Consider the following 22,554-nt stretch of genomic DNA (forward strand, 5'->3'; position numbering starts at 1 on the left):
GTACAACCCCAAGAACACCATCCCAACCGTGAAGCATGGAGGTGGAAACATCATTCTTTGGGGATGCTTTTCTGCAAAGGGGACAGGACGACTGCACCGTATTGAGGGGAGGATGGATGGGGCCATGTATCGCGCGATCTTGGCCAACAACCTCCATCCCTCAGTAAGAGCATTGAAGATGGGTCGTGGCTGGGTCTTCCAGCATGACAACGACCCGAAACACACAGCCAGGGCAACTAAGGAGTGGCTCCATAAGAAGCATCTCAAGGTCCTGGAGTGGCCTAGCCGGTCTCCAGACCTGAACCCAATAGAAAATCTTTGGAGGGAGCTGAAAGTCTGTATTGCCCAGCGAGAGCCCCGAAACCTGAAGGACCTGGAGAAGGTCTGTAATGGAAGAGTGGGCCAAAATCCCTGCTGCAGTGTGTGCAAACCTGGTCAAGAACTACAGGAAACGTATGATCTCTGTAATTGCAAACAAAGGTTTCTGTACCAAATATTAAGTTCTGCTTTTCTGATGTATCAAATACTTATGTCATGTAATAAAATGCAAGTTAATTACCTAAAAATCATACAATGTGATTTTCTGGATTTTTGTTTTAGATTCCGTCACTCACAGTTGAGTAAAATTACAGACTTCTACATGCTTTGTAGGTGGGAAAACCTGCAAAATCGGCAGTGTATCAAATACTTGTTCTCCCCACTGTAGGGAGGACAGAATTGCAGAATTGCACTGACTCACAAACAGACTGAGGGGCCAGTAGGTAGGATTCCCTTTTAAATGTCCTGGTCATGAGCACAGTGATCAATTTTGTTTTGAACGTTGGATTTGTTTGCAATGGAATGGCTTCGTCTGGGGAAAAAGCTTAATTTGCGTTGTGTTGCAAGTCTCATTTTAACAAGAGAATTTAAGACGGGGAACTGAGCCCTACATTTCGACTCAGAAGTCATAACTCTCAGGCAGCTTTCCAATCAGTTAACCCCCCCCCCTTACACTTATGCTCCGCACTTACTTAATTGTTGCCCTGCACTGAGGATTCCGAATTATCCCATTGCCTCAAACCAACCGGTATCTACGCTCAGGACTCAAACCAACCGGTATCTACGCTCAGGACTGGAACCAACTGGTATCTACGCTCAGGACTGGAACCAACTGGTATCTACACTCAGGACTGGAACCAACTGGTATCTACGCTCAGGACTGGAACCAACCGGTATCTACGCTCAGGACTGGAACCAACCGGTATCTACGCTCAGGACAGGAACCAACTGGTAGCTACGCTCAGGACTGGAACCAACCGGTAGTTACGCTCAGGACTGGAACCAACCGGTAGCTACGCTCAGGACTGGAACCAACCGGTAGCTACGCTCAGGACTGGAACCAACCGGTAGCTACGCTCAGGACTGGAACCAACCGGTAGCTACGCTCAGGACTGGAACCAACTGGTATCTACGCTCAGGACTGGAACCAACCGGTATCTACGCTCAGGACTCGAACCACACTCCTCAGTCTCTGTGAGTGTGCGAGGTGTTGTGAAAACACAGAATCGAATGTGGTGGATTTGCATATTTGGGCACTAATGGAAAAGCAGAGCGAAACCCACCTAGCAGGACTGTTTGTATGTGCTTGCTTGTGATGGACAGACCGAGATAGAGCTATGCCTACTGCTCAGCTTTGGAACGCCCCATACCTCACAAAAGGGGCGAGTTGAACAATAATCCGTTAATAATTTCTTCATATAGAACTTAAATTACACATTGTGTGTGTGTGTGTGTGTGTGTCAGGTGGAGTTTGAGGACGGTTCCCAGATCTCAGTGAAGAGGGAGGACATCTACACTTTGGACGAGGACCTGCCCAAGCGTGTCAAGTCCCGACTGGTACGGCCCTGCTTGTCCTCGCCTGCACTGTAATTCAGTTAGTTCACCGTTTTGATGATGCTGTACACCGGACATCTGCCACTAGTCAGGTTCAAGTTCATTGAACAAGACCGAGCACGGCTATTGTTACGTGGGTGGTGTGAATTCATTATACAACAGTTCATACTATGCTAGACTAACTAGACTGACTGAACAATCTGTAAAAACATTCTTAAGGATGAATTATAAATTGCTTTGTTCTCATTAGCAGGTTGTCATTCCCCATTCCAACATTAGTATTTCACACATCATTTATTTTTTTTATTAATGCAAATGACTTGTAATAATTTTGTCAACAAGGGCGTCTTCCATGATGGGACTAGGGCGTGTTGTGTGGCAACATGGTTTAGTTGACGCACAGCACACCCGGAGGACTGTATTATAAGAGGTCCATAGGCGCGTTGTGGAGAGGTGTGCACCCAAGGACATGAACTTGGTTTGAGACCATCAGCGTCCGTGGTCCAGGAGATGCTATCTCCAATGATCTGATTTAATTTTGTTAGAAGAACCAGGGTCGTTGTTGCAGAGGTTACGTATTTCCATCTGCTGAAACCGCACTACTCTCTTGCATTAGAATGGAATGGCGTAGGGCAGGGATGGGCAACTGGCGTCCACACTCAGTGCGGCCCGCATCCTCACTCAGTCAGGCCCGCACATAATAATAAAAAAAAAAAAGAATAATAATAATTGATAGTTACAGAAAACTCGGTCAAGAAAGATGAGAAGAATTCATAGAATTCGAAGGCAAACCCATGCGTCTAGTTTGCTTAGAAGCGATATCAGTCATTAAAGATATCCACTTAAGTCGCCACTACAACTACTACAACTGCTTGTTGGGTTTGAGTTCATTGAGTTGTTGCACTTAATGTTGGGCCACTGTTTTTCAGTTTTTTGACTTCATTGAATGATGGTGTATGTGAGCCCTTTGCACTGATAAAAATACTGACCATTCATGTGGCTGTTTGAGCATGGAAAACATGAAATGAATGTATGTTGGTTCAATTAACATACCGTTCATAGGTTATGATTCTGGATGATTTTTTAGGTAGTGGCCATCCCCAAAATGCAACAGAATACAGGAAATCATATCTACCAAATTCAAAATTGTGTAGCTTCTCTCAGCTCACGTTTAGTTGAAGTGTGCAGTGATGTGGCCCTCCGATGGTTATGATGAAAAATGTGGCCCTCTTTATCATGAAAGTTGCCCATCCCTGGCGTAGGGTGACATTGCGTGACTTTTGACGTGTGCTTCTCCGCTCGTCCCTCAGTCAGTGGCGTCAGACATGCGTTTCAAGATCTTCACGGAGAAGGAGGTGAAGCAGACGTCCAAGAGGCAGCGGGTCATCAACTCCCGGTACCGGGAGGACTACATCGAACCCATGGTGTACCGGGCCATCATGGAGTAGCTCTGGACAGACAGATGCCGGTCCCAGGGCTCCGGCGCGGAGGCCTGCAGAGTGAAGAGGGCCCGACCTCCGAGCCCGACCTCCGAGCCCCCTGCCTCGTCCTTCTCCCCGCGGAGCGAGGCTTCCAGTCCTTAGGGCTAATTATTTATAAACTACGGCTGGGACTTTCAGTGACATTTATGTCTGTGTGTGTGTGTGTGTGTTCACACCAGTTGACACCAGTTTCTCTCAAACCTTATTTTAGGTTTTGTTTAATCGGTAGGGATCTCATTTTTTTGAAGGAAATAAATGGTGACATGATGGAAAAATATCTTTATTTGTTAATTTTACAAACCAGACTTCATACACTGTAAAAAAATAAAATCAATTAAATTTGTTTGGTTACAATATTGGAAATAATCTTTGGTCGACATGGCGGATTTTATGTATAGGCCTATTTCAGTGTATTGAAAAATCCACTCAATAAAAGTCAATGCATCTAGATCTGTGGAAATATTAAACAGAGGGACCCCAAACAAAATGGAAAATCCTGTAGGAATAAGTTATACCAGTTAGGCAGTCTTTATACCTCCCAGGTTTACAGTATAGGAATTAATTAATGAACTACAACCAATATGCAGACTTTGTTGTGTGTGGTTTAACTGTGATGACCAAGCTATATAGACTAGGTTAAGGAGACATGCCTAAAGTCTTATCAGGCCATTTCATATTTATCAACGATGGAATGTATGGTTTCACATTTTGACTGTTTTACCTTATTTATGATTGCTAGGTTGAGTTTGAGAACTCTTATTTTTTTTACAAAAGCTTTGCTGGGCATTAAGTGCTAGAAATCTCAGATCTTTATTTATTTTCTGTGGTTGGGTCAGTATTTAAAATTCCTCTGGTGGACTTAAATGTGCTCTAATACTGTTTTGGGGTGACTGGGTGGTATCCAAGCACTTAGTTCAACGGAAAGCACTTCTACCGTAACCCTTATCCCTATTGACCTAACAATGTTTATTGGCCATTGTCTTCTATAAATTTCAGGTTCATAATGGAATAAATAGATTGCTTTAAGTGTTTTTGTTTTACTGGATAACGCGTCCCTGAAGGCCGATGATTAAGCCTCATTAATAGTTAAATTGCGACTCGATTATTAAATGCGTTATTAAAAAAATGAATAATGCGGAGAGGCCCACATTTGAAATAGATCATTTGTCCACAACTGCTGGTGCTTTGTTTCACTCTGCTGTACCATTCTGTACACATTTTGTAAACTTAACAACTTGAGTAAAGTTTGGACAAAAACGGATGAGCCTTTGTGTCTGAGAGTAAATCGATTTAAGATGCATCTGCCAACATAAGAGCTTGGTACTAATGGTAGGAGTGGAATGCTTCCAGCATTCAAGTTCGGACATCATGTTGATGCCTACCTTTCTGCTGAACTGTTTACTTAAATTCCATCTTCTCTTCATGGCCTTAGGGACCTGCATGATGAAACTATGCCGGGTGCTATTGAGAATTTAGTACAAACATGACTCCTGGCCCCTTGGCATTGCACCAACATCTCGTATAGGAGATAGGTGTGGTTGATGGTTTTGTCAGCTGGGGAAAAATGCTTTGTCTGCTTTCGGTAATACGCTTCTATATTTGTCGGCATAGTGTTATTAAGTTGTGTAATTGATCAGTTGGGTTATGTAGTAACACTAACAGCACATCAGGGTTTATTTTTGTTTTATTTTTTTTATCAGCAATTCCATTTCCACGATTCCTTGAAAAGTGGTGTTAACCACTACTTGCCCGAGAGTGTTGTATTGCATACAATACAAACTATAGGAAAGGTATGTGAATAGCACCAAGTCGTCCTTTGGCGACTTGGCTGTTGCTGATTGGTATTCATCATTGCAGACCAAGATTAGGTTATCTTGCATAACTTTTACATTAAGTCATTTTAAAAATGCTTTCATGATCTAGCTCCTTCGTAGCTCTTGATCTAGCTCCTAAGTAGATTCTGATCTCCTTTAGTAGCACCTGATCTCCTTAGTAGCTCCTGATCTAACTCCTTCGTAGCTCTTGATCTAACTCCTTCGTAGCTCTTGATGTAGCTCCTGATCTAGCTCCTGATCTCCTTAGTAGCTCCTGATCTAGCTCCTGATCTCCTTAGGAGCTCCTGATCTAGCTCCTCCACATACAGTTAATTGGTTCCTAATGCTCATGATTTTAATGTGATGTTGCTGTGGCCCGAAGCATCGCTGGTGGGTGAGCAGCATATCCACAGAAGCTGCTCCACACCAAGGTTACCAAAATAGATCTATTGAATAACAGCCCTTATATCTATCGGATATCCTTGACTATATAATAATATATGCTATATATTAGTATAGTAGCGCGGCAGTTCCCGGGGCTGGAGTGCTGGCCGGATGTGTAGTCCTCTAATGCCAAATAACATCTTTGCGAGTGTCCTTTTTCTCTCTCTCTCGCTCTCGCTCTCTCTCATATACAAGGGAGTGACATGGAGCAACCTGTCTCACACATAACACAGCTGGCAGATAAATGGCTCTCTTCCAGTCTCAATGTTCAAAAGAGTAGCTTTTGAACATTGAGACTGTGGCGAGACGCAGCGCTCTGGCCAGAAGGTGGGATGTGCACACGCACATCCCACCTTCTGGCCAGAGCGCTGCGTCTCGCCACGCAGCGCTCTACCTGAAAGCCCTTTCTGCCAGAAAGCCGACTCAAGTCAGGTGACGTGGTAGAAAGTGCCACAAAGTACATGTCAGGAGGGGTTGGTGGTGGATGAACGGGTCAAACACGGGACATTCACCTAGGACCAGGGTTCATGACCTGTATTAGATTTCAGACTTAGTGGACTTATTATTTTCAAAGGGTGGTGGGCCATAAAACGACTTGGTAGGGCAGCTCAACTACCAGGTTGGGTTTAGGCAACATTTTACTTGGTTAGGGTTAGGTCGAATGCCCTTACTAGTGAGCCCTAATGGCCTATTTCTCCCATGTAAAGATCCAGCAGTCTTCCCTGTCCACCGTGGATCATTTCAACATCTGTTGACAGACTGGCCTTGGACCATCCAACCCTGTTTGCCTTTGTACTGTTTTACTGCTGCCACATGTGGAGGGAGGAGGGGCTGGGAATCAGGAAGTCCAGTTCAACAACAAAATGGGGGAGCACATTTTGTTATACATATATATATTTGTGATATAACAGCAAAAACTTTCTGTATGTAGATATGCTGTCTTGACTGTTATTTTGGTGTGTGTGTGTGTGTGTGTGCATTGGAAAATGTTCTGCCATCTAAACAAACACAAGAGGAAGTGGTTAATGTTGCTCAGTTCTGCTTTATCTCCATCTAGCTCTTGCTCCCTCTCTCTCTCTCTCTCTCGCTCTCGCTCTCGCTCTCGCTCTCGCTCTCGCTCTCGCTCTCTCCTCCACTCCCACACCCTCTCACCTCATCGTAACCTGTTGTTGTTCGCTCGTATCTGTGGTGCAGCAGCTGTGCTTCCCTAAAGTTCTCTGTTTATCTTGTATTTGGGTTGTGTTATGACACACACACACACACACACACACACACACACACACACACACACACACACACACACACAAACGCACACATAAACTTGACATAAACACTCATGGTTCTTTGTGATGCACGTTTTGATTTTGCATGCAGTTTACGGAAATATTTTCCCAACAATAATAAGCAACATTCAAGGAAACACGATAGAAGACTTTGTTGTGAAGGAGTACCTCCCCCCCTTTCTTGGATATCTAATCCAAAAGTAAAGAAAGAAGTTTCCCTCTAGTCTATAGTCTTGCTCTTCTGTGTCGTGTGATAGCCATTCAGGGACTAGTCAGGTGAAGGTCATTTTACATTGGATTTCAATGGAACCCATGAATTTACAGATGTCTTTGTTACAGGGGTTGAGTTACAGCGATGGAAAACACTGATCTCTTCAGCACGGACATGGGATTAACCTCCTCAAGTTATGCAGTGTTGGACCTTCGATTCATCTCAAGTAGAATTAGAGCCGTATAGAGAAATGTGTTTTTTCCAAGCCTATTTTCAGTTAAATTGAAAAATGTGAGTGTCATTAACATCTAATGTAACATAAACATCAAAATGCAACATTTCTGAAAAAACTGAAACACCAAGAGAGCCAAGGATATTTGAAGCTCATTTTTTACATCGGATATGACTGGTATGTATTTCTTGTCTTTTCAAATGCAAGCCTAATCATCTCTCTTTCACCTTCCTAGCTGCCACTCAAGTAACATGGATAATATTATATCGTCTGACAGTTGCTCAGTTCCTCGTGAAAATATCATTCAATGCTTCGCTGTTATCACTGTAAAGAAAGTATTGCGAAGTCAAACACAATGTAACATGAAATTGATCAGTGAGAACACCATTGATTGACCCGCCCACAAGCCAGTATTACATTTGTGTTTGTGTGTGTGGTCGACACTACTAACTAGGTGTATTACATTGTGCAATAGCAAGATTAGCAGACTTTGACAGGAAATTAGATAGCAGTGAGCAGTCATGCATACAAAAAATAAGGGCTTGGATGGAAAATATCAGCACAAGGGATGAACGAAAACGTAAAAAGTATGACCTTAACTTGATTGAACTACAACAAGATCCCTGGGCTGGAGCTAACGTTTCCACTGAATTATGCATAACCAGAGAGCGGACACGTAGAAAAGGACTCCTTGATATGTTTTCACAGTCAATTAACTGAGCTAATGATAAGGCTTCAGACTATTTGACTAACTGTTTATTAAAAGATTACACAATGCCCCTTCAGGTAAACCCAAAATTGACAAACCTTATCCAAATGCATGTTCTTAGTTGTGTGCTGGTTGTCTTTGCAAGCCCCTTAGTCAGGTACATTAACCTCACATTAGACTCAATCTCCAAACAGCAACATCCCGAGGTGCTGCTGTTCCAGAGCTGCATGCTGCTACATGTCTTGCCGCTGGTTCTCTCCCTAACTCAAGCCTGTGCCGATGAAGGCTGAGCAGTCTTCTGGCAGCTACCGCTATGCTCCAACCCTGTCACGATAAGGCCCCTACTAAATGAGCCTCAGTGTGTGTGTGTGTGTGTGTGTGTGCGTGCGTTTGAGGTGCGGAGCACTTTTGTCGATATGTTGTGTCCCATTCGTAGATTACCGGTCTGAGATAAATAAGGGTCAGAGGGAGTGAATTGAGCGTATGGTTTGTTGCTGTGCTTCCTGCACTGCACCACACCAGATCCAAGAAACCATATCTTAACTCACCATACTATCCTTTCATACACCAAACATTGGCTTAGCACACCACACCATATTAAGACTGCACTCTCCCAAAGGCCTCTCTTTGGCATTCCATTGGTCACACAGTTGTATGATAGTTTCATGTTTCTTGAAGAGCATTCAGCAAACAGCCTTTGACTTTTCTTCTCTTTTGCATAACGCTTGCTTTTGGTTGTAATTTGCATCTCCCCTGCTATCTTTCACTGTTCTCTGTGTCTGTTAGCAGCTCATGAGAGGGCAGCACACCACGGAGGGTCACCCTAAGCCTATGGGTTCCCCTAAGGCCCTGGTCACATGATGAATCAAGCTCATAATCGTCTGAGAAATCTGGGACCACCAGCATGCGATCTTTCCACATCCCTCTCTCTCGCTGGGATCTTTTCAATGCCACCATATTTTTGTTCAATGGATTAATTAAACTGAGGGTAGGCATTTTATTAAGAAGCAATTTTGTCTTATTTGTTGAAATTCTCTTAACATCGTGACTACAATAAATAAAACAAATATTCAGACAAAGAAAATAAACATTTTGTTTGGCCAGAATTAAATAATTGGCTGCGCACACTCTGCTAGTCCACTCATCGTGCATGACAGGGGTCTTCCAGAAGGCTAAGCAATCCTATTGCTAAAGCTAGCGAGCTAGACATGTGTTTTTGGGGAGTAGCTTTTGAAGGATGCCTGAAGGGAGGGAAGGGGTGTTTTTGGTTTGAAACTTTCAAAACACACTAGCCTTAGGTGCAGAACATGAATGCAAGTATTTGATCAGTGTGAAAGATTATCACACCATGTCATCAAAAACTAAATGTTATGTAGTTTCCAGAAAACTTAACATTAAGTAAGCACGTACTTGAATAGAAATATACAAAACGCTGGAAGATGTTTCAATTAACCGAATATTTGTGTATTGATCAGCTTAATTTTTTTTTTCCATGTAATCTCAATCAGTTTTTTTTATTTATAGAAAAACAAAAAGGTTGTTTATTTTTCGACATATAGATAAGAGGAACGTTATTTTTGGAATGCGCCCTGTTAATTATTAAGCAATGTGTCGGGTACATTAGAAAGCCCTCATGACAGCTGACCCTTGCCTTGCACACAGTTCAGTGCCCTGCTACTCTTCATGGTCCAGGCTTCATTTCATTTCTTTATGAACTTCATGAAGAGTGTCCTTAACATTTTAAAAGACTGAGAAAGGGAAGTGACTCTGACTACTTCACAAGGTAATATTTGTTATAAATATGATGGATGTTAGACACATACAATGACTTATGATGAAATTGGCGTAAAAAACATTTTTTACGTCGACCCTCCTCATACATTTTTTCTTTTTTAATCCATTGCTTACTGTTCGCTAGTGACATTTGGTTTCATTCTATATGAAAGAAAAAAATAAATCCATGTGCATATATTGGCTGTCCTCAGTGAGATTAATTTAAATATGCTCTTGAAAAAAACGGAATTCTATACAGATGCTGAACAGATTTTATAAGATAACACACGAGTCGATTATATTTGATTGATCCTTGATACATCCTTCTGATGTATTAATCCCTTTTTACTACTACTAGAGTTTCCGTGCACTAGTTGCGCTCACTCAACCTCTAGTTGTAATTAAACCTATAGCAATAATGTGGAATCCCCAGTAGATAATGTGACAAATTTCTGAGTGAGTAATATAATAACATTTTGCCAATAATGAAACGCATAACATTTTGGTTCAGCTATTACGTAATGAAGCAAGCATAATAATTTTATACTTATAAGCCAGTTTCACACATTTTGCCGCATTTGTATATCAGGAGATACTACCCTGAGGGTGATTCACACTTCATGCTTCATGTGCGGACATCGATGTCGTTTAGACATCAGTAGAATCAACGGGGGGTTTAAGGGGGTGTGCTGGCAAGGGGCGAGATATTTTTATTTGACCATAGACAAAATGGAGGCAGAATGGGCCGAACTAATCGCGATCATCTTAAATGTCGCTAAAATGATGCATGCATCGTATATTCCGTTGCATCAACAAAATCCGAAGCATCGATCGATGAAAGAATGAAGCATGAGTTAGGGACAAACAGAATAAACGACGAAGAAGAAATGCGTCGCGAACGACTGCGTTACTGGAGAAAGAGAGCGTATTATTTTGCTTCATTTCGCATATAACTAACACTTGGACAAATGTAGTTGATTTCTGTTTTTAACTGAGAAAACAGGGAGTGGAACGACGGGAGCCTATAATGTTCAGCTGACATTTTCGGTACACGTACAGCTGTGAACTCATTTATTGTTATTCATTGCATGAAGTGTACTTTTAGGATAATATAAGACCTTTTAGCGTTCACCACAAATTACTCTTAAAAGCAGTGCCAACATTTAAATATTTTTTAACCATTCAGCGAACAAAAGGCAACAGGCTGATTATCATTTAGGGGGCTACTCAATGACATGCAGAAGCGTCATCAACCAGCCCATTGAAGTGGTGTGAGAAATACACTTTCTACTCCTCATACACATATAAGGTAATTTACATTTACGGAGAAAATACTAGCTTAGGGGTAGTATTATTCAGGAGATTTTCACATTACAAATGTCAGGATATGTTGTTCACACATACGGCCCATCAGGACAATATCAGGACTTACACGTGTGTCTGAAAGCAGCTAGTGTGTGAGCATTTGATTACATTGAAATTTGTAAATTTATGGGTAACAGGAGTAATTGTTCAATGGTAAGTGTTGTATACTCTGCATGCAAATCATTAAATAGATTTTACTGTTATTCAGGGCTCAAAAGTACATTGACATTTTAAAATGCATGGCAACTACTATTGGTTAGTTGAAAATAATAATCATCATTGAAATTAAACATCTCTTCAAGTGTCCTGGCCAAGACAGGCAGTAGTAGCCTACAGTCACACGCATACAGAGAAAACAAAGAGCAACAAAGTGTGAAGACATTTAGGGAGGCTCAAGGAGGAGAGTAATATTACATTTGAGCAACAAAGTATAGACTTGTGGTGGACTCTATAGACATAATTCACCATACTGTGTTATTGACATGTTTTCGTTGTGTTCTAGGGACGCTGTCTCTTTAAGATCACGTGACATGTGTGTTTATATGCCGGTCGGCGCGATGTTTGAATTTAAAGGTTTTTATGTGACAAAACGAACGACCTGCCGTTGCTTGTCGAGGTGAGAAATGGTCTCTTCACTTCTTTTATCACAATTTCTAGAGTCTATAGACAGAACGTCTTATCTGGGAGTGTAAAAACACACAGACACACACACCACAGCCACACAGCAGTTGAGAAGGGAGACATTTATAGCCATAGGTAACACCTGAGCGAAAATCTTCCCCAAGCGTCCTGACACAGTGCACGTCATACTGTGACCACCCGGTGTATTTGTGGGTGCGTCAATCAAATGCATCCCATTTGGATTTTAAAAAAGTTCTTAACTTCCATGAAAGAAAGTTTCAGCCTTTGAAAATGACCTGAAGGGGCCAAAATAGTGGATCAGCAGTGGGTTTATTCAAGTTAATCTGCTGTTATTATCTTCAGACTGGATTTGAGAATGTCAAGCAGAAGTAATCCCAAAAGGGTTTGTCTCTTGGCCCTGCCGTCCTCAGTGAGGGTTTCAGTGCGCAATAAAATATAGAACCGCCTGATGCCGCAGTTTAAATTCCATTCAAAAAGCTTTATCGCACGACTATTGTTGTTAACAGTATTACCAATGCATTATTTATCTTTATTTTTTGCACCTGATGGAAATATGTTGTCTTTCCCTACGAGATTTTTTTAATTTTTTTTACATTAGTAGTCAAGGCGGGGCCCTATTGTTGTTAAGGCGGCCACCTTAACCATACAGTGCTGGGGGAAACACTGCTTTCAGTTAGGGGCGGCTGGTAGTTTGGCAGTGGCAGAAGTCGGGACTCGGAGGTTAACCAGTGTTAACAGTGAAAACGCCTGTGTACCTTTCCAATCCAATAAGTCAGTTGTAGCATCGCTTTGCATTACATTTATATTGGGATGCAGAGTGTATGTAATTTGCAATAATGTGCGTCTTATCCTCATGTGGGTCAGCGCTTCCCTCGGAGGGAAGCCCTTGACCATAACAAAGGAAATAGTGTTTGGAACCCATGTGAGAGACCAAAATAGTTTAAAACATTTCCAAACTATTTAGGCTATTGTTTCAGTTATCTGACTAAAGAAATAGTTTCAGGTGAACTGCGCAGAAAATTTTGTTTTGGTGTTTGTGTGTAATGTGTAATGTGCATTTATCTTCTTAATTCTTACACAGTGGACGAGCCTATTGTATTCCCGGCCTGAATCAATATTGATGAATCTGTATGCTATGTTACCAGAGTCGCCAGTGTCAAATGGAACATACTCGCCCCCTTCCCTTCCCCTTCCTTACCCACGCACCCTAATGCCCTCCAGCTTTGGCTCTCGGCCAAACTGCTTATGTATAATATTAACGAGGTGGGAATGCACAGGATACGATTCAGGCTAGGAAATCGAATCAACCAGGCAATCTGAGCATGTGAGAAGTACAGGTGCCATTGAGCTGCTGTTGTAACATAAGCTGGTGTCATCAGTCAGAAAGACACACAAAAACCTGGCCCAGAGCATGGGGCCAGAAGGATGTGTTGTGGAGATACTGTTAACAGGGCGTTTTTAGGGCGTCTTCTTGACTGCCGTTAGAACTCGGACACTGTTGGAGATGGATGGGTAAATTGATTACATGTGTGCTATATAATGTAACTATACACATAATACGCTTAATATATAATATAAATGTATAATTTGTCTGATCTTTTTTTGTACAATAGGCTATATATCATATTTCATTATGAGTCACTATTCAACAACGGACAACTATCTTAAATGTTTTACATTTTTGATATTTCAAGTATATCAGGCTTTTAAAGCAATTTAGTCTTTTAAAACGAAGTTACACTTCCAGTCTTTGAAACCGTCTTCTACAGCTGCCAATTACTTTTGCCCATCTCAAAAAGTACCTAAAAAAAGTAGGCCTACCCCAAAAAGCGACATTCTCTGCCAATTCTCTGCTCAGAAACAATAGGGGAGATTCCAGTGAGAGAGGCTACACGGTCACCCGTGACGAGTTGAGCGAACCACCACGGGAAGGGCACAAAATGTAAAAGTAGCCTACATTCATTCCTGTGCATATAAACGGACCTGCATCTTAAATGAACAGCAGTGACATGTGACGCCGAGGAAGGAAACTGAAACGGAAGAAACCTGGTGCAAAACATTATCGCAGTATTTCCTTTGGTTGGTGATGTGGGGAAGCGGTTTGGTAAACGCGTCTTGAGGGTGGAGTGGGAGACGAGCGGCCACGGTGGCTGGACGTCTTGAGCGAACACACCGCCGGTGCTCTGTCGTGGATCTCTACATGATGGTGGTGGGGAAGGGAGGGAAGACACGGTCGTACGGTCGACCCTCCTGTTATTCACATTAAGTTGGTTTGTTTTCCTCCCAACGGATTTGAGATACGGAACGGGAAAAGGTAACGTCACCATCCGACCTATGTGAATTATATAGCAAATTATTGCGACATTGTTTCTTTAGCAGTCGACAACGATGGTTAACCAACAGTCGGGTTTTTCATGTGAACGGGAATGCAGCCTAGCGTTTTGAACGACGACCGAAAAGATGATGCGGTTATTTTTTTCTGTGCAATGTAATGTATGGCTATATCTGCGTGTGAATCGTTTGGTCAATCATATAACGCTACTGGACCACCACCTCTGGCCACATTTCCATTGACTGTAGCTCGACGCAGGCCTGCCGAGGAGACCTAGACCTGGCCTACTAACACGCTACCGCTAGCTCGGCGAAAGTCGCCATAGGGTTTTTTTATACACTAGTGTTGTTCTAATATGCTCTGCTTGTCTGTTTCCTACATACATTTGTTTTCCACTTAACTCAGACCGTATCAAAGCGCGGATAAACCACTAAACTACCAGGTACGACTGTGTAGCAGCAGTCGTACTCGAGTCTAGCATTGAATTATGGGACAGCCGATTTCCGTTATTTCCTCTGTTAGCTGCTAAATTAGCCCTTCATCTTTGGTCCGTTATTAAACTGAACAAACAAAAAACGAGTCAAACTCATGTCATATTAAGAATTTTCCCAGATGAATGAGATGTTGGTTTTGGGTTTTGGCAATCCTCTGGTTCGAATGAGCATATACCTGGTGGTGGACACATTGTTTAGTGTGGTCCTCGTCCAGCCTCAGTCTACTGTTCATCATTATTAGCTGTACGCTACCTTTCTCATGGTGACATGTATTGAGATGCTAAAGTCCTTGATGTTGACGTCATGATTCGGCTACACTTTTGTCCTGTCTCATCCTTGACCCCTTCAAGATGCAACCTAAGAAAGCAGCATATAGTTGTATACATTACACACAGAGGCTGAGGTGGTTTGCCCACTATATTTTCTTATTGTGTTGAGCAGTTATCATAATAATAAAAAAGTTCCAGGTATAAAGTCCCAATATCCAATAATGTTTCATTTTTCATGGGCTATGAAGCCTACATGTTTTGAAATGTATGTATTTAATTCTAAACCTTACACCTGGATTAATAGTGATCCAATCCATCCATTACTTTATTTTTATAGACCCTAATTTGCTCTTGCTCCGAGCTGTTCTCAGAATGTGTTTTACATTTACACAAATTCTTTATGACATGCTCTGTTCCAACAAGCCCTGCCAGACATTTGGTACCTTTTGGGTTTTTCCTGTGTGGTTATCAAGATGCAGTGAAATAGTGGCAACGATAGCAGAAATCGTAGCCTGTTTTTAATGATAATATGCTTTAATTAGACCGTCTATGTCCCATATTGTTTCTATTTGGAGTGTCATAATTCATAAATTAGTGATTAAGTTGGTTTCCTATCTCTACATTCACATATTCTTATGTCGATTTGACAAAGTTACAGTTCAGACCAAGGGATTTAAGTCTAACTACAACTATGGAACACTGGCCACCCATTAGTGTTAATATTGTCTTTAGTCTGTGCGCTTTCTTAAATTAAATGCTACAGCACTTCAGAGTGATGATGGTTTCTAGTTAGTGTTCAATGTCCAGCAGTAATGGTTGACTTCCTGAGTGTACCATTGGCTAGCCATTCATTAGCTCAATGTTCATTTGAGGTGCCTCAAGGGATGTGTGGTACTAGGTCAGGTCGGCTTAGCTCAGGAGGTAGAGCAGTTGTCTTCTAACCCTGAGCAAGACACGTAACCGTAACTGCTCCTGACGAGCTGGCTGTCGCCTTGCATGATTGACTCTGCCTCGGGATTGTCAATGGATGTATTAACCGATTTAAGTCGCTTTAGATAAAAGCGTCTGCCAAATGCCCTAATTGTAATTTTAATTGTACTGGGTTCAGATTGTTTTGCATCTCTCTTGTATTAATCCAAATTGACTTGCAGCTATCTACATTTTCCAAAGATGCCAAGATTCAAATTCAGAACTGCATCACTGACTGTGCTTCACCCTAACAAGTAGTTTAGAGCTACATGTTCCTTTTTATGGAGTTAAAAAATATAATTGTCATAAATCGAAAATCTCTTTCAACACGCATAAGTATAATTTTTAGAATGAATGGTTTTGCAGTCACTGATCTAAAAGGCCGGTCCCTGTAGTGTTTGATTTGTTTGGTGTAGTCCACCACCAGGGTTTCCACAGCACTTTACAGCTTAGGCGGCCCCCGTACAACACACGCCTGCAGCCTTAACTTTGTCGTCATAAAAACTAAAAGAAAACGTTGGCTTTGAATAATTTAAAAGTTAAAATTGCACAAATTCTCTAACTGTTCTTTATTCAGTTGTTATTTGGAATGTTGTTTAGATCTTTTCTTTGAAATATTTGTAAAGTTCAAATTGCACAAATTCTTTGACTGTTATTTTGACAATTTTGTTTAGCAGCCTGACGGCAAACCCCACCACCTTAACTAACACATATTCTGCAGGAAACCCTGACCACCATCATCATCATCCTTATCATCTGGTCTTGACAGGTGACGGGTTCGGCTGGTGCCATGTGAATAACTGAAAACACCATGAAGCCATCACACAAGCTGCTGTTCTTTCTGTGCCCCATGCTGGTCCTTGGCTTCATCTACTACTCCTCTGGGAAGCTACACCTGCATGTTTGGGGCCAAAAGCCACGTAAGTTTCCCTGCACTGCCACAGCTGCTACTGTTTTGTTTTGTGCATTTCTTTTACTGGCGTCGAAGGGTGGTTGGGGGCTGCAACCTATTAGAATAGCCTTTTTCTCTTTAAAAAATGTTTTTTTAAATGGTACCTTTTGACTATTTATCAAACATTTTATTAATAATCGGGATACTTAATCAAATTGCTCCTTTCTTATTGTTGGATTGTTGGGTTCAGGTCCTCATTTTCCTCCGACAATGTTATATCAAACACACACTGGTCAACAAGTACAACACAAGAAACCTGTTACAGTTGTGTTTTTTCTTACGTCTTTGTGCTGTTGTCAGCGGTGTGCTAGCCTAGCACCCACCCTATGTGGCCTGTTGTCAGCGGTGTGCTAGCCTAGCACCCACCCTATGTGGCCTGTTGTGAAAGTGGAGACGAAGCACGTCTGCTCTTGATTCACCTCTGTTCTGTTTGATATCCATATTATCTGTTGTATTGTGTTTCTGATTTTCTCCCAGATCCTCTTTGTGTTTCTATTTTCTTTCTGTAGTAAAAAAAAAACCTTTCTTCAAAGGACCATTTTTAATTGTTTTGTTGGTCTTAATGTTTTTGGGTGAGAAGATTTATTTCCCCAGCCCCTCTCTGGTAGTTCCACTCATGTTAGTCTACTGCGAGATAGGTATTTATTGACCTTCATTCAACAGCCTTAGCTCTTGTATCAACATGGTGATAAGGCCTAAAAAAAAATTTTGTTTGGTTCCGGTTTCCGACCGACCCTGTCAATTTATGTGCGACCCAAATTATTTTATGAGCTTTAAAAAAAAATATATATATATATATATATATTTTTTTTTATGCTAACTATAATCACGTTTTGGTACAGCACCTCTTCATTCTGTACAAGGATGAGCGAATTTTCTCGTTTTTAAATGAAAACAACCTACCTATCATTCGCTGCCGCTTATTTTATTAAAAAATAAAATAAAAAAATAAAATAAATTCCCTACCTACCCATGACCTCAACTGACAACCAACAGGAACCAAACTTTTTTTTTTTTTAGGCCTAAGATAGCTCAGCTTTTTTATGACGGTAGACCAAATAAAGCTACTATTTGGATTCCATGTTAAAAGTTGAATAATTTCACTGAAGATTATTCTCATTATATGACATGCATTGCTCTCTGTAGAGCGGGAAATCAAATGACACATTGTCAATTCCCAACAAATTAATTAATAGTAATTCTAAAATCTGAAAAGCTGATTTCCTAACGCAGTTCTATCATTCATTTTGATTTTGAAAATGTCAGTATTTTTGTAGCTTTTACAACCAAAATAGATAGGTAACAAGGATTCATTTTTTAATGGATTGCGAGTTTTTGGTTTGTCAATAGAAGTATGATCTCCCTTACAAGCATTCACTCTTTTGAAGGAGATGCCATGATACTAGTATGTACCCCGACATCATCACTGTGTGTGCATTACTTTTTGTTTGCTGTTGAGATCTGGATCTAACTGATCTGGTTCTATCTAACTGGATCGAGCTCAAGCTGCCCATTACACCTCATAATGAAGCCAGCAGAGGGGGCTCCACGTTTTCACTTGGCCACCATATAAAATGCATTGGCTGGTAATACTAATGAGAGAGGGTTTGCATCCATTGGCTATCCCTCATCCCTCATCCCGAGCCCTCTGTCCGTTTTTCCAGGAACATTAGTTTGGGAAAGTTGACACTGGGCACTGACAAGAGATGTTTGAACCTCAGAGGCCTTGGACCTCATTTACCGGTATTTATAATTGGAGACTTTATTGACAAACCAGTGGCTGAAAGTGGGACTTCTTCTGTGTTTTTAGAAGTAGATTCCTGAACTTCACCGGCCATGATATCTAGGCCTATAGAACAGCATTGATGACACAAACCGTTTCTGCGGCCCAAAAAAGGGGAGGAACCACCCTGATACATTATTCATAATGTGTGGCAGGTCATTTAAAATACCAGCCAGTAATTTGTCTGTTCACTTAAACTGTAACATTGAGTTTTGTGCCTTGAGGCACACGCTCTTCTTAAAGTTGGAGAAACCTTGTCTCCTGCAGTGATGCAAATCTGATCGCTAATAAGCAGCGAGGTGGTTGAGTGAATCATTTTTTGGTCCTCCACTAGTTTTCTTTAATGCCAATTTAGTTAACAGTCCAGTCTGAGTCCAAGATAAGCTTTGACTGTGAGTTACAGTGTGAATAATTATGTCCTATCCAACAACATATCTTGTCGTTGTCTTTATACTTGGAAGAGTGGAAAGATCTACTGGCTAAGTAATGTTTTATTATTTAAACCGTGTGTGTGTGTGTGTGTGTGTGTGTGTGTGTGTGTGTGTGTGTGTGTGTGTGTGTGTGTGTGTGTGTCAGCAGTGCCAGATATGTTTTAAAGGACTGATGTTGGCTAAGGGAGAGAAAAGCTTTTCCACACCGCCTCCCCCTTCATTGAACTGTGGCAAACTAAGCCATTCTATTTGAGTGAGAGGATCATATCTGCATAATCTCCTTCCTCACTCTTGAAAGGATTGTGCTGGGTGGGCCTCCCACCATTCCAGGGCCAAATGGTTTCCACTTGGACGGCGGCCGCGTGCATCATTAAGATTATAAATGATCTCTGTTACTATTTTTATTAATAACTAGATTTGAAGCTGTGGTTGGCTGGGTACCATATGGCCAGTTAGTGCTTTCCAACAGTATGGATATCCCCCTGGTTCTAGCATAACTCAAGCTCTTCTTCCTGGGAGAGTGTGGACAGGGATGTTTCAGGCAGGGTCTTTGGTTGGTATAATTGTTGATGCTGTATGGATCACGCTTTCTTGGATGGCCTTCTCACAGCAGTGACTGGGCCTTTCAGCATTAACAAATGTATTATTGTAAAATGGTATTACAGTCTTGCCGGTTCATAAATAGCCATGTCATGGCAGGAGTCCAAATGGCCGTGAGCAAGCAGACACCTACGATCTCTTACTCTGCGGCTACGAGCATTAGAAACATCGGCTTGGAATGTATCGCGGTGAAAGACATGTATCGCGGTTTCTATGACCTTAACGAAAGTCTTATTGGGTTTAGCTACATCTCTCATTAACGCAGAGAGATGGGCATATGTGCACACGCCATTTACCAGAGGCGTTCAATTATTAACAGTTGGTAAATCCAATCTAACCCTGTTTGACTGCAGATGCGGCAGCTATCATTGCATTCTCTAGACATGGACATTTTTAACCTTTCTATATCTATCGATATCCAGTTTTAATCTGATCATATTTCCAAGCAACTCTCTTGGGAAAAGTACTTATGTAATACTTTTTTGTTCTCATAAATGTTTGATTTATGACTGTCTCCACTGAAGTGCAATACATTGGGGGGTCTGCAACGGCTGATTGTTTCAATCACCCCTTTGTGTTTTCAGAGAGTGATGAAGAGTCTACACTCATGGCCTCAACTAAAGGGCCTAAAGTGAAACTGGCAACAGATAGTCATGTCACAGGTAGAGGAGCCATCCGCATGCTGGGCTCATGGAGGAAGTGTTTGTCTTTACAGTAGGGGTCGACCTATTCGTTTATTTCAGGGCCTAAACTGATTATTGGTAATCAATGGGACTGATAACCGATATTTGCGACGATATACATTTGCCGTAATAATGTACATTTTGGTGTCAAAATTTAGAAAAACAAAAACTCCAACGCAAAACTTTGAGATGCCTATGCTTGATTAAAATACCTTAAGATAATAATATTATTATAAAAAATATGATCCTGGCTACTTCAATGTGTGTGTGTGTGTGTGTGTGTGTGTGTGTGTGCGTGTGCCTAGCCCAAAGTGGGGAAAGTGTGCAACAAAGTGCATTATTCGGGCACTTTTAGTGTAACTGGGAAAACTGCTTATGCTTGTCTTCAGGGGGATGATGTTTATTTCAACTTGGACAATATCTGCGGCCTTAAACTGGGTACACACAGGCCAATTTATAGAATTTAGAAAGCGTGAGACCACAAACCTTACGATGGATAAGACACAATTAAATGTGTTGGTGGTTTAATGTGTGTGATAGGTAACAGTTTTGCCAACCCAGCACACCACACACTAACCGATACCATTCCACAACAACCCAGTCAAAATGTTCATAACCGGCAATCAGGCCAATCGAATGATTGACTTTAGAATAAACAAACATGGAGACGACGGTCAGGAGAAACTAGTTATGCTAGCTTTTGCAGTCGGAACTTCCTCCATTTCGGAAGACCGCCCCACCTTTTTTTTCTGCCACCAAGGCTTCTGTAATCATATTGTTGGTATTAGGTTTTGTCAGCGTGGCTCCGAATTGGCTATCGTCTTTCCATTGTGACAATTGATTGCCTGCGTCCTCTACCGTTTTCGGGGTTCCCCCTATACTATAGCATATCTAATCGTAAATATTGAACATGTACTTTTTTCCAATTTTTAATCGTTGGGGCACCAATCCTTTAAAAGCATTCCTAACATACCCCACACCACAGGATAATCTGGCAAAAATCCATATACAAAGTTCAATGGATTTTAAGATTCAAAACATTATGTCAGGGATTTGCTTCCATATCTGAACTCTAACCTGCGTTCCCCTGTGCGTGCCTGTCTGTGGCACACAGAGGATTGCAGGTGAGCCTTCAGTGTGAAAAGGCTTTTACTTTGACTGGTAACCGATGAGATTGTGCTGTTGGCGGGACATTGCTTGAGACCACTTAGTGGTGACTACAGACACTGGCAATGATACATGACTGCATGATAGCCAAAGTAGAATGTTTTCAAATAAATAAATTTTATCTGCAATCAGGTTACAAAAAAATGAACACACTGATCATCTCGATAAAGCTGAATATCGGATTCGATAATTGGCCAGGCTTATAATCGGTCGACCCCTACTTCAAAGTGTACACGGTATAACCGGGGTGGTTTTGGTGCTCTGTTGAAAGTCTATCTCTACTAATGACAAAAAATCCTCCAAGGATTGGTTGTTATTAATCACTATAATCCAGTTGGTGTCTTTTCAATATGGTATTTCCTGGTACTTTTATTCCTTTACCTTATTGAACCTAATTGGGTGACGGTTTTCATATCTGAATGGTGATCAGTGTTGATTTGATTTTGATGATAAGCTTACGGCTAGAGCTACTAACCGCCCTTCTCTCTCTCCCCCTCTTTCTCTGTTTTCCGCTCCCTCCCCACTTCCTTCTCTTGTGCCATTAGACATTGACAATTTGGGTTTGGCAGCATCTCTCTGAGCCCCTCTCCATCAAAGCTGGTTGACATGCGCCCCCCCCCCCCCCCCCCCACTGATGCTAACCAAACCTCTTGTGTTTCAGAGTCTGAAACGGAGATTACTCTCACCGTGGGACGAATAGTAGGCTCAGGTATACCCTCCACCCCCACCTGTTCTCCACCTGTTCCCCTTCATGTACTCCCTCCACCTCTTTCTGGCACCAAACCGCAGAACTTCCTCCAAGCCCTGCTGCTAGACTTCTTTTCAGGCTTTTTTTTTTTTTTTTTTTTTTTTTCTCTCGAATACACTGGGGTGAGATTTTCTTCTTTTTGAGCATGGCCACGTGGCACTACCTTAAGGCGTTGTTGTCCTGTCCCAACCAAATGGGACTCTTAGTTATAGCCTTAGTCACAAATTACATGTTTGCCAAAACTGGCTTGGAGCATTGTGCCACTAATTCTGGCTAATCGTTATTACCCAATATCTTATT

General features: G+C 41.6%; 3 protein-coding genes across 8 annotated transcripts in view; 2 read left to right on the plus strand and 1 right to left on the minus strand.

Moving 5' to 3' along the window:
* Positions 1–4,614, plus strand: part of LOC132463449 (lysine-specific demethylase 4A-like) — a 44,596-nt gene extending 39,982 nt beyond the window's left edge. Inside the window, exons 21-22 of the mRNA XM_060059638.1 lie at positions 1,783–1,875; positions 3,183–4,614. Coding sequence (XP_059915621.1) covers positions 1,783–1,875; positions 3,183–3,320 — 231 coding nt within the window. The 3' untranslated portion in view covers positions 3,321–4,614. The remainder of the gene's footprint in view (positions 1–1,782; positions 1,876–3,182) is intronic.
* scinlb (scinderin like b) overlaps positions 1–22,554 on the minus strand; it is a 305,691-nt gene that overhangs the window by 95,384 nt on the left and 187,753 nt on the right. The window lies entirely within an intron of this gene.
* st3gal3b (ST3 beta-galactoside alpha-2,3-sialyltransferase 3b) overlaps positions 9,673–22,554 on the plus strand; it is a 46,469-nt gene continuing 33,587 nt past the window's right edge. The window contains exons 1-4 of one of the 6 annotated variants that reach the window (XM_060059628.1): positions 9,673–9,829; positions 16,660–16,810; positions 20,241–20,318; positions 22,168–22,215. In XM_060059628.1, the coding sequence (XP_059915611.1) occupies positions 16,702–16,810; positions 20,241–20,318; positions 22,168–22,215 (235 nt within the window). In that variant the 5' untranslated portion in view covers positions 9,673–9,829; positions 16,660–16,701. Of the gene's footprint in view, positions 9,830–13,727; positions 14,141–14,206; positions 14,315–16,659; positions 16,811–20,240; positions 20,319–22,167; positions 22,216–22,554 lie in introns of those variants that run through there. The other 5 variants (XM_060059627.1, XM_060059629.1, XM_060059630.1 and 2 more) reach the window with 5 other exon arrangements.

The sequence above is a fragment of the Gadus macrocephalus genome, chromosome 8 (genome assembly GCF_031168955.1).
Source record: "Gadus macrocephalus chromosome 8, ASM3116895v1".
Lineage (NCBI taxonomy): Eukaryota > Metazoa > Chordata > Actinopteri > Gadiformes > Gadidae > Gadus > Gadus macrocephalus.